Genomic DNA, 13,301 nt, shown 5'->3' on the forward strand with positions numbered 1-13,301 from the left:
TTTTGGCCCTCTGGCATGTGGGATGTTAGCTCCCCTGACCAGGGATTAGACCCACACCTCCTGCCTTGGAAGGTGACGTCTTAACCATGGGACCACCAGGGACGTCCTTGTCTCCACCGTTGTTTCGCTTTCTTCCTATTTTTAACTCATGGTGCTGAACTCCAAAGTATGCTGGTGACCCACAGCCCTGGGGAAGCCAGCCCCTTCCCACACTCAGTGAGATCACTCTGCAAGTTCCCACGTGCCACAGCCAGGAGGCTGCAACACCACTGCCTGGGGCCCAGCACGTAATGGGGTTCAAGGGCGGCAAAGCTGCTCACAGTGCAGATCCTGTCAGCCCATCTGACACCCTGGAAGACAGGAAAACACAGGCAACTGCCGGCTGACAGCAGCAGACAGGAAGCAACAGGAGGCAGGGTCCCTAACGACTCCTGTCCTTCAAAGCGGTGTGTTCACTTTGAGTTTGTCACGTATTAACAGCATAAGAATAACCTCTGTGCTTCCCTAACCCCAGGGCTATGGGAGCTTTACTGCAATTGTCCAACTTTGCCTCTGTGATCAGTGAGATGCTCTCCACAGCCTCTCTGCCTGCTTCCAGGTGGACACACCTGCCACGGATGCAGCCCAGTCACAGGGTCTCCATCTGACCCTGTCCAGGAGTACAGCCGAGAGAGTGTACCGAGTGACGCCAAGGACAAGCACACCTTGTCCACAGGGACAAACCTCCAACAATCCCATTAGGCAGAGAGACCTCCAATGTCCTCTACTTCACCAAGCAGACTCCTATCCAGTCAAGGACAGCGATTAGCATCCATCTTGTTCACTACTCTATCCTCAGTACTTATTATAGAAGAGTACCCGGCACACAGTAGACACTCGATAAACACTTGTTAAGTAAACTGTTGTTTAGTCATTCAGTCATGTCTGACTGTTTGTGAACCCATGGACTGTAGCCTGCCAGGCTCCCTGTCCATGGAACTCTCTAGACAGAATACTGGAGTGGGTCACCATTCCCTTCTCCAGGGGATCTTCCCGACCCAGAGATCGAACCCAGGTCTCCTGCATCATGGGGAGCTTCTTTACTATCTGAGCCACCAGGGGGTATGACTACAAAATACTAAATGAAGTGCTGAATAGGATATAAAATAGATAAGAAAGAACCCACCTGCCAATGCAGGAGACACAAAGACACAGGTTTGATCCCTGGGTCGGGAAGATCCTCTGGAGAAGGGAATGACAACTCACTTCAGTATTTTTGCTTGTAGAATCCCACGGACAGAGAAGCCCAACCAGCTGGTCCATGGGGCCGCAGAGAGTCAGACATGACTGAGGGCCTTAGCACATAGCATGGGGAGTCCAGAGGTCTGTCTCCTTCTGGGTGCCAGCCCTCCACCAAGTTAATCACCCCATCTAACCTTCCGTTTCCTCTGCTGTAACAGGAGGGTGATAATTGTGTGTCTCTCAGGAGACTGCTGGGAGGATAAAAGAGCAGTAAGTATAAAGGGCGTTATAAACTGTACAGTGCTGTGCATGCCTGTTGTGAATGAGTGTCATCCCAGTGTCTGCAGCTACACCACTCAGTGTCAACCTTCATCTGGAGGAGCCACAAGTTCCCCTTCCCCACGGTGTTTAGGGCATTCATAACTATCTCCTCCAGGAGACAACCCTTTCCTGCCCAAATCCCTAGGAGGGCCACTCCCAAACCAGTTCAACTTGGCCGGATTAAAACGCCTGCAAGCAATTTACAGACACACCCTAGAATAAAGCTCCAGAAAGACTGCCAAGTTCCCCAAAGACAGATTTGAACAGTTTTCACTTCTGGTTCACACAGGAATAAAAACCACCACCCTCCCCGCAAAAAGAACAAAACACAGATTAAACCGCCATCACCTTCTTACAAGACAAACTGACAACCAAGAGTAAGATAAAGGACGCTGGCTTTCTGCGCGCTGTGCAGGGAAAGGGGACGCCCGCGCGAAGGTGCCAAAGCGACAGTCGTCCCCCGTCCCCAAGCTCGCCCCCAGCGCTCCTACCTGGCTCCCGGCGGTCGCGTGTGGGAGGCCGGGCGGGCGGAGGCGCCCTGGGAGCCGGCGCATCACATCCCCGCGGTCCGGACGGGACCCGCACTCCCTGCCGGCTCCGCCTCGCGCCCGGGCGCGGCTCCAGCTCGGTCTCCGCTGGGGCGGGGCCGGGAGACCGCCGGCCCCTTCCGGCGCCGCCCTCCCCTCGGCATCCCGCGCAGGACCCTGGACGGCGGCCGCGCGCCCCTCGGGACAGAGAGCGGACGACTCACTGTGAGCTCGGCCCATGGATGTCCCCCACCCCTGGGCACCATTTCCAGCAGAGCTCTCGACCCCAGGGACTCTCCCGTCCCCCAGCCTGACCTTCAGCCAGCCTCAGGCGCTTTGTTGAACTTCTCTGAACCGCCGTTTCCTCTACTGCGAAAAGGGATCGTAACAGCACCCACCTCATGGAGCAGTTGGGGGGATTCAAGGCGCTAATGCCCCGTAAACCTGGGGCCAGGCGCAGAGTTGATGCTCCACAAATCACCTGCTGCTTTTATTGTTACTCGTACGCACCCGGACGAGAGAACAGCAGTGCATGTGGTCCAATCTTGATATCAGACTTCTTGGCCAGACCTCTTGGGCTTTTAAGCTTAAAACTCACTTAAGTTCGTTTTGAACCCAGAGGAGTGCAATGAATGGGTCACACCTACACCTCCGTGGGGAAGGTGGGCGGAGGGCGGAGACTGAGGTCCCAGTGCACCCCCTTGGTTCCAAGCAACCCTTCCCTTTCCAATCTGTGCCTCCAGCGAGTGACTGGCCCCCAACTTGTTTTGAGGACTTCACAGGCCGACCTCCCAGGAGACACGGAGTCAACGATGATTGTTTCCTTCCTAATAGAACACACCACCCCTTCCTGTATCCCTTCCCGCCTGGGCAGACGCTGGTGTCCCTCACCCATCTCTTGATATCCACATCAGAAACTCAGGAACTGAGTTAACCTCAGCTGCCCCAGATAATTCTGAGATGGAGGAAAGCATAAACCATCCAGCAGCCACAGCTCTTCTGCCCTAATGCCTGCCTTGTGACCACAAATGATGATATTTTTCCTTTTTTTTTTTTTTTTCTTTTTCTTTTATCTGGTTCCAGAGTTTCTATGGTTCCTCTTTCTTGGAGGAACAGGCTTCAATCTGGGGCTAGTGATAAAGCATTATGAGAACTCATCACGTGTCCCATCTCGTAGTGAATTCCCATTTAGGTTGACGGGTCTCAAAACCCAACTTGCATGTTAGAATCACCAAGAGGATCTGGACTGCTGATGCTCAGATCAGCGTCATCAGAATCTCTGCGGCTGAGACCCAAATAACAGAATTTTGAAAGCTCCAGTGTATGTGTGCTAAGTCGCTTCAGTCTTGTTCAGGTTTTTGCAACCCCATGGACTGTAGCCTGCCAGGCTCCTCTGTCCATGGAATTTTCCAGGCAAGAATACTGTAGTGGGTTGCCATGTCCTCCTCCAAGGGATCTTCCTGACCCAGGATCAAACCCTTGTCTCTGAGGTCTCCTGCATTGGCAGGCGATTTCTTTACCACTAGTGCCACAGCAGTCCCTTGGACTGCAAGGAGATAAAACCAGTCAATCCTAAAGGAAATCAACTCTGAATATTCACTGGAAGGACTGATGCTGAAGCTGCCAACAATTTGGCCACCTGATGCAAAGAGCTGACTCAGTGGAAGAGCCCCTGATGCTGGGAAAGATTGAAGGCAGGAGGAGATGGTGACGACAGAGGATGAGATGGTTGGATGGCATCACACACTCGATGGACATGAGTTTGAGCAAACTCAAAGCCTGGCGTGCTGCAGTCCATGGGGTTGCAGAGAGTCAGAACTACTTAGAGACTGAACAACAATGTGTCACCATAGACCTGGGTGATTGCAACGTGTGTGCAGGATTGCAAACAAGTGTGTGTCCAGACTTCTACAGTGCTGCCGATTCTCTGCATCATCCACTTGAAACTGCTTCATTGCATGTGTCTGAATGGCATTTAATGAAACTGACACGGGGGGACCAGCTCAACACCGCAAAACTAGCCCAGAAGTGATACAACTGTCTTACTGTTTATGCAATGGAAGTGTTTAAAGTCATTTACAAGTAGAAAGTAAAATTGATTTGTGCAATCATGTAGAAATAATAATTACATTTTCATTTTTCTTTATGTTCTGATGCCTCCCACAAACCCCTACCCCAGCTGTTCTGCTAGATGCCTGGGCCCCTAGACCCATGCAGGACCCTCAAACAGCCCCTCATTGTGGGGATGAGACCTGAAGGTCTGCCCTTCTCACCTGTGACCACTGTTCTGCTGGGATCCTGAATTCATCATCTCCCTCACTCAGCTGTGCTGAATGCCTTCCCTGGCTCCTCCTCCCTCTGTTTCCTAGGTAACAGGTGTGTCCACCTGCCCTGGTCCACCCTGGGTTGGAGGCTTCAGAAGGTGGAGACTGTCACCTAAGTCACTGTCTGCTCTGGTCTCAGCGTCACACAGATGCTGTAGATGCAGGGTATACTTTAGGTCAGAGACCTCTTATGAAAATAATGACACATGTAGTGTGACACAAGTGTGTGAGCAACAGAAACAACAGAACGCTTCTGGAGTGTGTGTCCCTCACTCCCCTCCCATCTCTGAGACTCTCACTTGGGAGACTTGACTGTCTGCTATCCCCTGGACCACCTTCCTTAAGAGAGACTGTGTGTGTTAGTCGCTCAGTTGTGTTTGACTCTTTGCGACCCCATGGACTGTAGCCTGGCAGGCTTCTCTGTCCATAGAATTCTCCAGGCAAGAATACTGAAGTGGATTGCCATTTCCTTCTCTAGAGGTACTTCCTAACCCAGGGATCGAACCCTGGTCTCCTGCATTGCAGGCAGATTCTTTACCATTTGAGCTACAGGGAAGTCTAAGAGAGACTGTATTCCCTGAGAATTTTCAGTCTCTTTCCAACCCATCAAGCTCCTCAGATCACGTGACCCTCTTTAGGAGGAACGTCTTACAATGCATGAAAGAAACAGCACCTGGTCAACTGGTACAGCATGCTCTCGTGGCCTGAAACACAAGACGCTGCCCATGGCCAATGAGGCATGACACGTTGAAGGATTGTCCATTGTGAACATTACCACCAGACTTGACAGCTCTAAAGAGGGAACTTTATGTGCTTGTTTCCTTGACTCCCCAAAGCTAAAGTGTTGGTGAACTCTGAGCCTCTCATTTATATCATAAACCATCGAGTTCAGAAGGACGTACATTTGTGTAAAGAGCGCAAGGTATTTCTCCCACCCAGAGGAGCAGCGTTCAGCAGGAGGTGAGAAGGAAAGCAGAGAAGAGCTGCCTGGTGTTTACTGACCCTGGACAGTCACTGAGAGGTGACTCAGCACCCCACTGTCCTCTGTCACCAAACAAAAGAGGAGGCTTGAGGGGACCCTGGAAGAGACCAGAATCCCTGGGCTCCCCAAGGTGTAGCCCTGGACACCACTCATGTCGTTGCAAGTCTGGGGTCCAACATGGCCCAGGCCAAGGGGCAGCTGGACAACAGAAATGCTGGGTCTGGGCCAGGCTGCCTCACTAGGTCCAGTGTTCAGAGTCCCAGACCCTCCAAGGGGACATCAGGGGGGCTGAGATGAGCTGGCACAGGTGGGGACCAGCAGAGCAAGCTCAATCTCTACTCGAGGATGTAAATCCAGAGAATGACCTTCAGGCAGAACCCTTATCCGGACCCCGGCCGCAAGCTTTCCCTACCTCCACCTCCATCACGTCCAAAGAATCCCAGTTACAGTCCAGAGGAAAACAAACTGCTTGAAGAGGGAAGAGTTCTGAACAGATTCTCTTAGGTTACGCAAAGAGACTGAGCCGTAACCCAGTGCAGACTAAACAACTCTGCATTGCCAAGATTTTTTTTTCCTGGCATCAGATGGAAATGAGGCTTCGCGCGCTAAGCTGACTTCAGCCATGGAAAAGTTTTTCAAAAATTACATGTTCGCAGAAGGGGCCTCTGTGACTGGCTACGCCTGTTTTCTTTTTGTTGTTACTGATGAGACTGCCAGTAAGTGTTCACAGAACCACAGTGTTCCCTGAGAGAGGTTTAGAAACCACTGTCCTAGATGGGCTTCCTTCTAGCTTTCTTGCTCTGTTCACACATTTCCACCCACTGGCCTCCAAATAATGACTGTTTAAATCTATGTCTCTACGTCCTGTCACGGCAGCTTCATAGCTTTAAAGGGTTGGAGGCTCCCTTTCTCTACATAAGTAGTTTACATGTAAAGTTTACACATATGTGTAAAAGTTTCTTCTCCAGAAGGACATGGCTCTTCTGATGAAGGCAGTGGGACGGGCAAGCATCCGGGCCCACAGTATTAGCAGGGAGCCTGAGGAGAAGCACAAGGAACTTCCTGCCACCTGCTGCCCCCCGGCAGTGACGGGCCCTCCCACTTACATAGTGGCAGCAGCAGTGGTGTCAATAAGCACAGCGCCGATGAGCTGCTGCCCACTGTTCTGAGTCCTCTGGGCCTGAGCAGTGATGGCGTTTCCTCCAGTTCCGACTCTTCAGGGAGGGAAGAAGCTGCGTATCAGCGATGGTCTCGGCACCACCACTCCACAATGAGCGCAAGTTCCACAAGTTCAGATGGACGATGGACATCCCAGTGCCCTCGTGAAACTGGACAAGAAGCCAGTGGAGACCAATGGCTCTGAAGTCAATCACGAGCTCAGTACAAACAGCCAGCATTCATCAAGCTGGACTCACTGTTAAGTGCCCAAGGAATGAACGTGTACTCATTTCTTTAGGTCAATTTTTCCTTTACTTTCTTAATTTAAAAATTGTTAGAATGAAAAACTTCCTCCTGACATGGAAATTTCTGTGATCATCTTTCTACTCAAGTTCCTCTGATTGTTAAGACTTTTACCAATCAGACAGCTACACGTGAACTAGAAGAGGAGAGCTGGGGAGAAAGTATAAAATGTCAGAAAACTTCCACGGACAAGAAACTACTTCTTACCTTGCCTTGTGTGCTTCCCAGGGGGCACAGTGCTAAAAGAATCCACTGCCAATGCAGGAGATGCAAGAGACACAGGTTCAACCCCTGGATTAGGAAGATCCTCTGGAGGAGGAAATGGACATGCACTCCAGTATTCTTGCCTGGAAGATCCCATGGACAGAGGAGCCTGGTGGCCTTTAGTCCATGGGGTTGCAAAGAGTCAGACACGACTGAGCACGCACACACATACACATAACCTCCTTTGTGAAGAAGAAAAGACACACACGGCAGGCAGCGCTGCCAACTCTTGGTTCTAACTGCAGCTTTCATCTTGTTCAATGAAGGGAAATGGCCACACAGGCTCCCAGTATCTGGGTTTTGCCATGTTAGCACAGAAAGGACACAGCAAGTTCCAATGGCCGACTGCCTTAGTAACTTCCAAGAATTATTAGCAACCTAGCAGAACTGGACTGGCGGGCCTTCTCTTTTATACCAGGCTGTCTCTGACTTGGTGACTGCTTCAACACACATTACGAAAGCACGAATGACCGCGTCATCTATCACCATCTAAAAGGCGGCCGTTACCAACTTCCCTGCATCATTAAGAAAAAGGGCTGAGCGAACCTTTTGTGCCTAGTCATACACAAAATACATAACAAGAGTACTGCTTTCCTTAAACACGGTTCTCAATCTAATGTTCTTTCCTTGTAAATCTACATGGCCCCAGGATCACTGGTTTTCTACAAGATTCTGGAATTGGTCACTTTCCCTTTTCCCCGAGCACCCCAAGCACCTTCCAAAATCCAGATATTGCAATCTCTCAACCCTCTGATCCTTTTGGAATATAACTGCCAATTTAATTTAAGTGTTTCCTTCCTTTCAACATGATCACTGTAGTACATTAAAGGGATTTCCCAGCAGTTCATTGGTAAAGAATCCACCTATCAACACAGGAGATGCCAGTTCTATTCTTGGCTTGGGAAGATGCCCTGGAGGAGGGCATGACAACCCACTCCAGTATTCTTGCCTGGAGAATCCCATGGACAGGGGAGCCTGGCGGGTTACAGTCCATGGGGTTCCAAAGAGTCAGACACAACTGAGCGACTAAACAAGTATATTAAAGGTGAATGAAAATTCTCTACTCCTCCTCTAATTTAGAGGCAAAGTCAGCTTTCCCTTCCCTTGAATCTGGCATCCCCTTAAATCAGTGACATACTCAACCAATTCCAACCAATAAAATGAGGTAGAATGGAATTCTGGGACTTCTGAGACAAGATCATCAGAAACATTTCAGCTTCTTCCTGAGTCTCTTGGAGGACTCTCTTGGTGCCCAAAGCTACCTAGTTAAGAAGTATTACTCTCCGGAGACTGCCACACTATTAGAAACCCTAAACCCCGTAAAGACCACATGGATGTACCCCAGTCCACAGCCCCAGCTGAGAGCCAGGACCTACCCCAGCCATGGGAGAGCCATCTGGATATTAAGCCAGTCAACTCTAGTCAGCTGCTATCTGACTACACACCCAGGAGGGGCACCAAAGGAAAACCTCTCAGCTGAGTCCCCTCAACCCACAGAAGCATGAGTGATAATAATAATAATAATGAGTTGTTTTAACACTGAGTTTGTAGCACAATAACAGACCAGCAAAGCAATGGCCACACTCAGGAATGTGCCGTGATTCTCCGTGGCCCGTCCTGAACCATGGCCTGAACCGAGTCAGCCCAGCCTGCAGCACCTCCCGGAATTAAAATGACACTGATCTCTCTTCTCCATCGTCACTTCTGAACACTGCCTAGTCACAGAGTTCCTTAATATCTATCTCACCAGCAAATAAAGGAAAAATGAGAGGTATGAGATGGTCAAATAGGTTTAGCTTTAAATACACTATTTATTCAGATGACACTACCCTTATGGCAGAAAGTGAAGAGGAACTCAAAAGCCTCTTGATGAAAGTGAAAGAGGAGAGTGAAAAGGTTGGCTTGAAGTTCAACATTCAGAAAACAAAGATCATGCCATCTGGTCCCATCACATCATGGGAAATAGATGGAAAAACAGTGGAAACAGTGTCAGACTTTATTTTCTGGGGCTCCAAAATCACTGCAGATGCTGATTGCAGCCAGGAAATTAAAAGACACTTACTCCTTGGAAGGAAAGTTATGACCAACCTTGATAGTATATTAAAAAGCAGAGACATTACTTTGCCAACCAAGGTCCGTCTAGTCAAGGCTATGGTTTTTCCCGTGGTCATGTATGGATGTGAGAGTTGGACTGTGAAGAAAGCTGATCGCCGAAGAATTGATGCTTTTGAACTGTGGTGATGGAGAAGACTCTTGAGAGTCCCTTGGACTGCAAGGAGATTCAACCAGTCCATTCTAAGGGAGATCAATCCTGGGTGTTCATTGAAAGGACTGATGCTAAAGCTGAAACTGCAATACTTTGGCCACCTCATGCGACGAGTTGACTCACAGGAAAAGACTCTGATGCGGGGAAAGGTTGGGGGCGGGAGGAGAAGGGGACGACCGAGAATGAGATGGCTGGATGGCATCACCGACTCTGTGGACATGAATTTGAGTGAACTCCGGGAGTTGGTGATGGACAGGGAGGCCTGGCGTGCTGTGATTCATGGGGTCGCGGAGAGTTGGACACGACTGAGCGACTGAACTGAACACTATTTAGAGTAAGAGAAGTAGCTTATAATCTTGTACTTTTCAGGAAATGCTAACTGCAAGAATGATTTAGTTTCTAGTGTTGTTGTTCAATGATTTTCCAAGAAATAGTACAACCCGTGAGAAGTAAGCCTCTGTCAGCAAAGATACTTAGACAAGTAAGACGAGGCCATGACTTTTGACAACAGAAGCAGAAGGAAAATCTGGGCCGACTCAAGAATGCCTAGTTGTCTAATCATTTCCCTAATTTCCAAAGGTTATATTAACACTCACCCATTCCTTTCTCTTGTCTTTTCTCAAAACAAACAATTTGCCAAAAACTTGGCATCTGGTGAACTGCTGTCCAAAAGTCACCCCTGTTCACTTTGCCCCCAGGGAGGATGGAGCTGGGTCCGAGGGTTGGGAGATGAGGCCATTGGACCACAGATGCCTTCTTTGCCTCTTGCATTCTTATTAGTAACTCTCTAAATTAATAGCTTTGATGGATGATGCTGAGCCATCCCAACTGTGGGATGATTAGACCTACTGAGCTCAGCCTGTGGTCAAGAATATAGCTGGTATTGACCTCAGAGAAGGGCAATGCCATGGGGCCCTGAGTCATCCCAAGAGTGACCATAGTAGAAGTCTATGATCTTAATTCCTCAATAACTGCGTAAAAGATTCAGGATCCAAACTTGGGACCAGTTTTGGGCAGGAGACACAGAAGATTCTGAGCGTGACTTCTGTACGGGCACCAAAGATGCCTTCTTGTATTCCTCTAGATCTGTGCTACCCAATACGTGTAGCCTCTAGAAACATGAAGTTATTTTAAACATTAGTAACTGACTTGAGTTTGAGCAAACTCCGGGAGATAGTAGAGGAGAGAGGAGCCTGGCATGCTGCAGTCCATGGGGTCACAAAGAGTAGGACATGACTGAACAACTGAACAACAACATAATTACTTTACATTCATAAATATAGTGCTTTGTCCGGAACTATTTCATATCTATATTTTTTATTTCTCTGGTAAATATAATATCTTCAGGGATTAGAACCATGTATTTTTGGGGGAGGATGGGGAATCTCTCTGCTCTCTGTCCCAAAACACTCATATCAACCATATCACTACCCTGGATATCAGCATTAGTCAACATATCAGCTAAGGAAGGGCTTCCCTGGTGGCTGAGATGGTAAAGAATCTGCCTGCAATCCAGGCCCATAGACTCATTCTTGGCTGGCCCCAGAATTCTGCTACAGTTTCTGGAAGTTCACAGATATGACAATCAGCCATGAACATGCCTCAAATTCCTTAAACATCTCAAAACACATTCTCTCAATTTTGGTTGGAAGTGCTTTGAGAATATTTATAAAACATAGACCAGAAATAATGAATATTAGCCAGGATCAAGACTTTGAAAGAAACAAGTGGATTGTGAATGATGTCAAGTGAAAAACAGCCTGGCAACTGCCAGGTTCTAACAAGAAAAGCTCCCCAGGTTGTGAAGGTAGAAAGGAAAGTGAAGGAGGAGAGAAAAGGGGCAGCCTATGAATCCACTGTCTCCAGTCTTGCCAAGCCCAAGAATACTGAAGAAAGACTTAGCCATCACGATCGCTTGAACACAAGCATCAGGAGGAAGATGTTTAGAGGAAATTGTATGAATACTGACAAAAGATTGTAAAAGAGTAAAAGATATTCTACACTAGTGGTTCTCAAGGGGCTTCCCTGGTGGCTCAGATGGTAAAGAATCCACCTGCAGTGTGAGAGACCTGGGTTCGATCCCTGGGTTGGGAAGATCCCCTGGAGGAAGAAATGGGAGCCCACACCTGCTCCAGTGTTTTTGCCTGCAGAATCCCCATGGACAGATGAGCCTGGTGGGCTACAGTGAGGCACACAGTGGTTCTCAAAGGTCCCTGAGACCCACCCAGGAGGTCTACAAAGTCAAAACTACTTTGATACTAATTCAAAGATAGCCTGTTCTTTTTCTACACATGTCTTCTCACAAGAAGCTTTTATTATTGTTGTTCAGTCACCCAGTCGTGTCCGACTCTTTGGGACCACATGGACTGCAGCACGATAGGCTTCCCTGTCCTTCACTGTCTCCTGGAATTTGCCCAAATTCATGTCCACTGAGTCGGTGATGCTATCTAACCATCTTATCTTCTGCCACACCCGCTCCTCTTCTCTTCCTGCCCTCAATCTTTCCTAGCATCAGGGTTTTTTCCAGTGAGTTAGCTCTTCACATCCAGTAGCCAAAGTATTGGAGCTTCAGCTTCAGAACAGTCCTTCCAATGAATACTCAGGGTTGACTATCACAAGAAACCACATGACCTATAATATCTCAAAGACTAGGCGCAGATAAAAGAATCTGTCTTCTGCTGAGCCGAATATTATTGAGATTTCCAGAACAATGGAAACAGTGTAAAACAATGCCAGAAAAAATTTCTATTTTTAAACTTTGTTTTAAAAATCTAATAATTTTTATAAAGGAGATGTGACTTATGGTAACAAGTAATGAAGTTACCATTTTCAATGACTAATAAAAATTCATTTTAATATTTGGTTTCATTTCTAGATCAATATCAATAGTTAACTCATGTAAAGAGATCTGTTTAAAGTTTGCAATAATTTTTAAGAGTGAAAGGAGGTCTTTAAATCACAAGTTTGAGAACTTCTGTTCTGCAGAAAGCTTGGGCAGGGCTTCTCTGGTGGCTCAGTTATAAAGAATCCACCTGCCAATGCAGAGACATGGGTTCGATCACTAGTCCGGGAAGATCCCACTTACTATGCAGCAACTAAGCCCGTGTGCCACAACTACTAAGCCTGTGTTCTAGAACCCAGGAGCCTCAACAAGAGAAGCCACCACAATGAGAAGCCTACACACCACAACTACAGAAAAGCCTGTACAGCAGTAAAGACCCAACACAGCCAAAAATTAATTTTAAATAACCTTGGGCAGCTCAATGGAGACCACCATGAAGTTCAAGGAAGCATCTACCCAGAAGCAAGGATCAAGGGAAGATCAAGGGGTGAGAAGGGAGAATCACCCTAACAAGGGCTGCTTTACCTGTTACCCAGACTTTGAAAGGGAACTGCACTAAACAGCAGCCCCTCTGAGCCTCCCTCATAAGAAACCGTGCCCTAGTTCACCAGTGTGATCTTAACTGCTCTCCTGGGTTACACAAGTCCAAGCCTGAGTTTCTCAAAGTGTGCAAGACAGTCAGTGTCATTTACAGCTTACGTCACCACTGGGTCCCTAACTGTTCATCTGACCCAAACCCAGTAACTGATTATACAGGAAGGACACACCACTATCAGGACATACACGTGTCCTACAATGAGTTAGATGCTTTCATAGAACATCCATTCAGAGTCTATCATACAGAGGGAAGGAAGGAAGTCAGAAAAAGAAAAACAAATATCACATATTAACACGTGTATGGAGAATCTAGAAAAATGGTACAGATGAGCCTATTTGCAGGGCAGGAATAAAGATGTTTCCCTGGTGGCTCAGCTGGTAAAGAATCTTCCTGCAATGCTAGAGACCCAGATTTAATCCCTGGATTGGGAAGATCCCCTGGGAAGGGAATGGCTACCTACTCCAGTATTCTTGCCTGGAGAATCCCCTGGACAGA

The 13,301-nt window shown here is 48.0% G+C and overlaps 1 protein-coding gene across 35 annotated transcripts in view; it reads right to left on the reverse strand.

The window, feature by feature from the left end:
* Nucleotides 1–13,301, reverse strand: part of IL1R1 (interleukin 1 receptor type 1) — an 85,701-nt gene that overhangs the window by 47,720 nt on the left and 24,680 nt on the right. For 10 of the 35 annotated variants that reach the window (XR_016038631.1, XR_016038642.1, XR_016038630.1 and 7 more), the window contains exons 1-2: nucleotides 2,034–5,748; nucleotides 1,416–1,472 (exon numbers count right to left, since the gene is read on the reverse strand). The exons of 4 other annotated variants lie outside the window; for them this stretch is intronic. Coding sequence is in view for 3 of the 31 variants with exons in the window: in XM_055399894.2 (XP_055255869.2) it covers nucleotides 1,416–1,472; nucleotides 2,034–2,309 (333 nt within the window). In the remaining 28 variants the exon portion in view is untranslated. Of the gene's footprint in view, nucleotides 1–1,165; nucleotides 1,222–1,415; nucleotides 1,473–2,033; nucleotides 5,749–13,301 lie in introns of those variants that run through there. 21 more of the 35 variants (XM_055399881.2, XM_055399877.2, XM_055399880.2 and 18 more) reach the window with 9 other exon arrangements.

This window comes from Moschus berezovskii, chromosome 11 (genome assembly GCF_049115385.1).
Source record: "Moschus berezovskii isolate FMDL1 chromosome 11, NW_MosBer_1.0, whole genome shotgun sequence".
NCBI lineage: Eukaryota > Metazoa > Chordata > Mammalia > Artiodactyla > Moschidae > Moschus > Moschus berezovskii.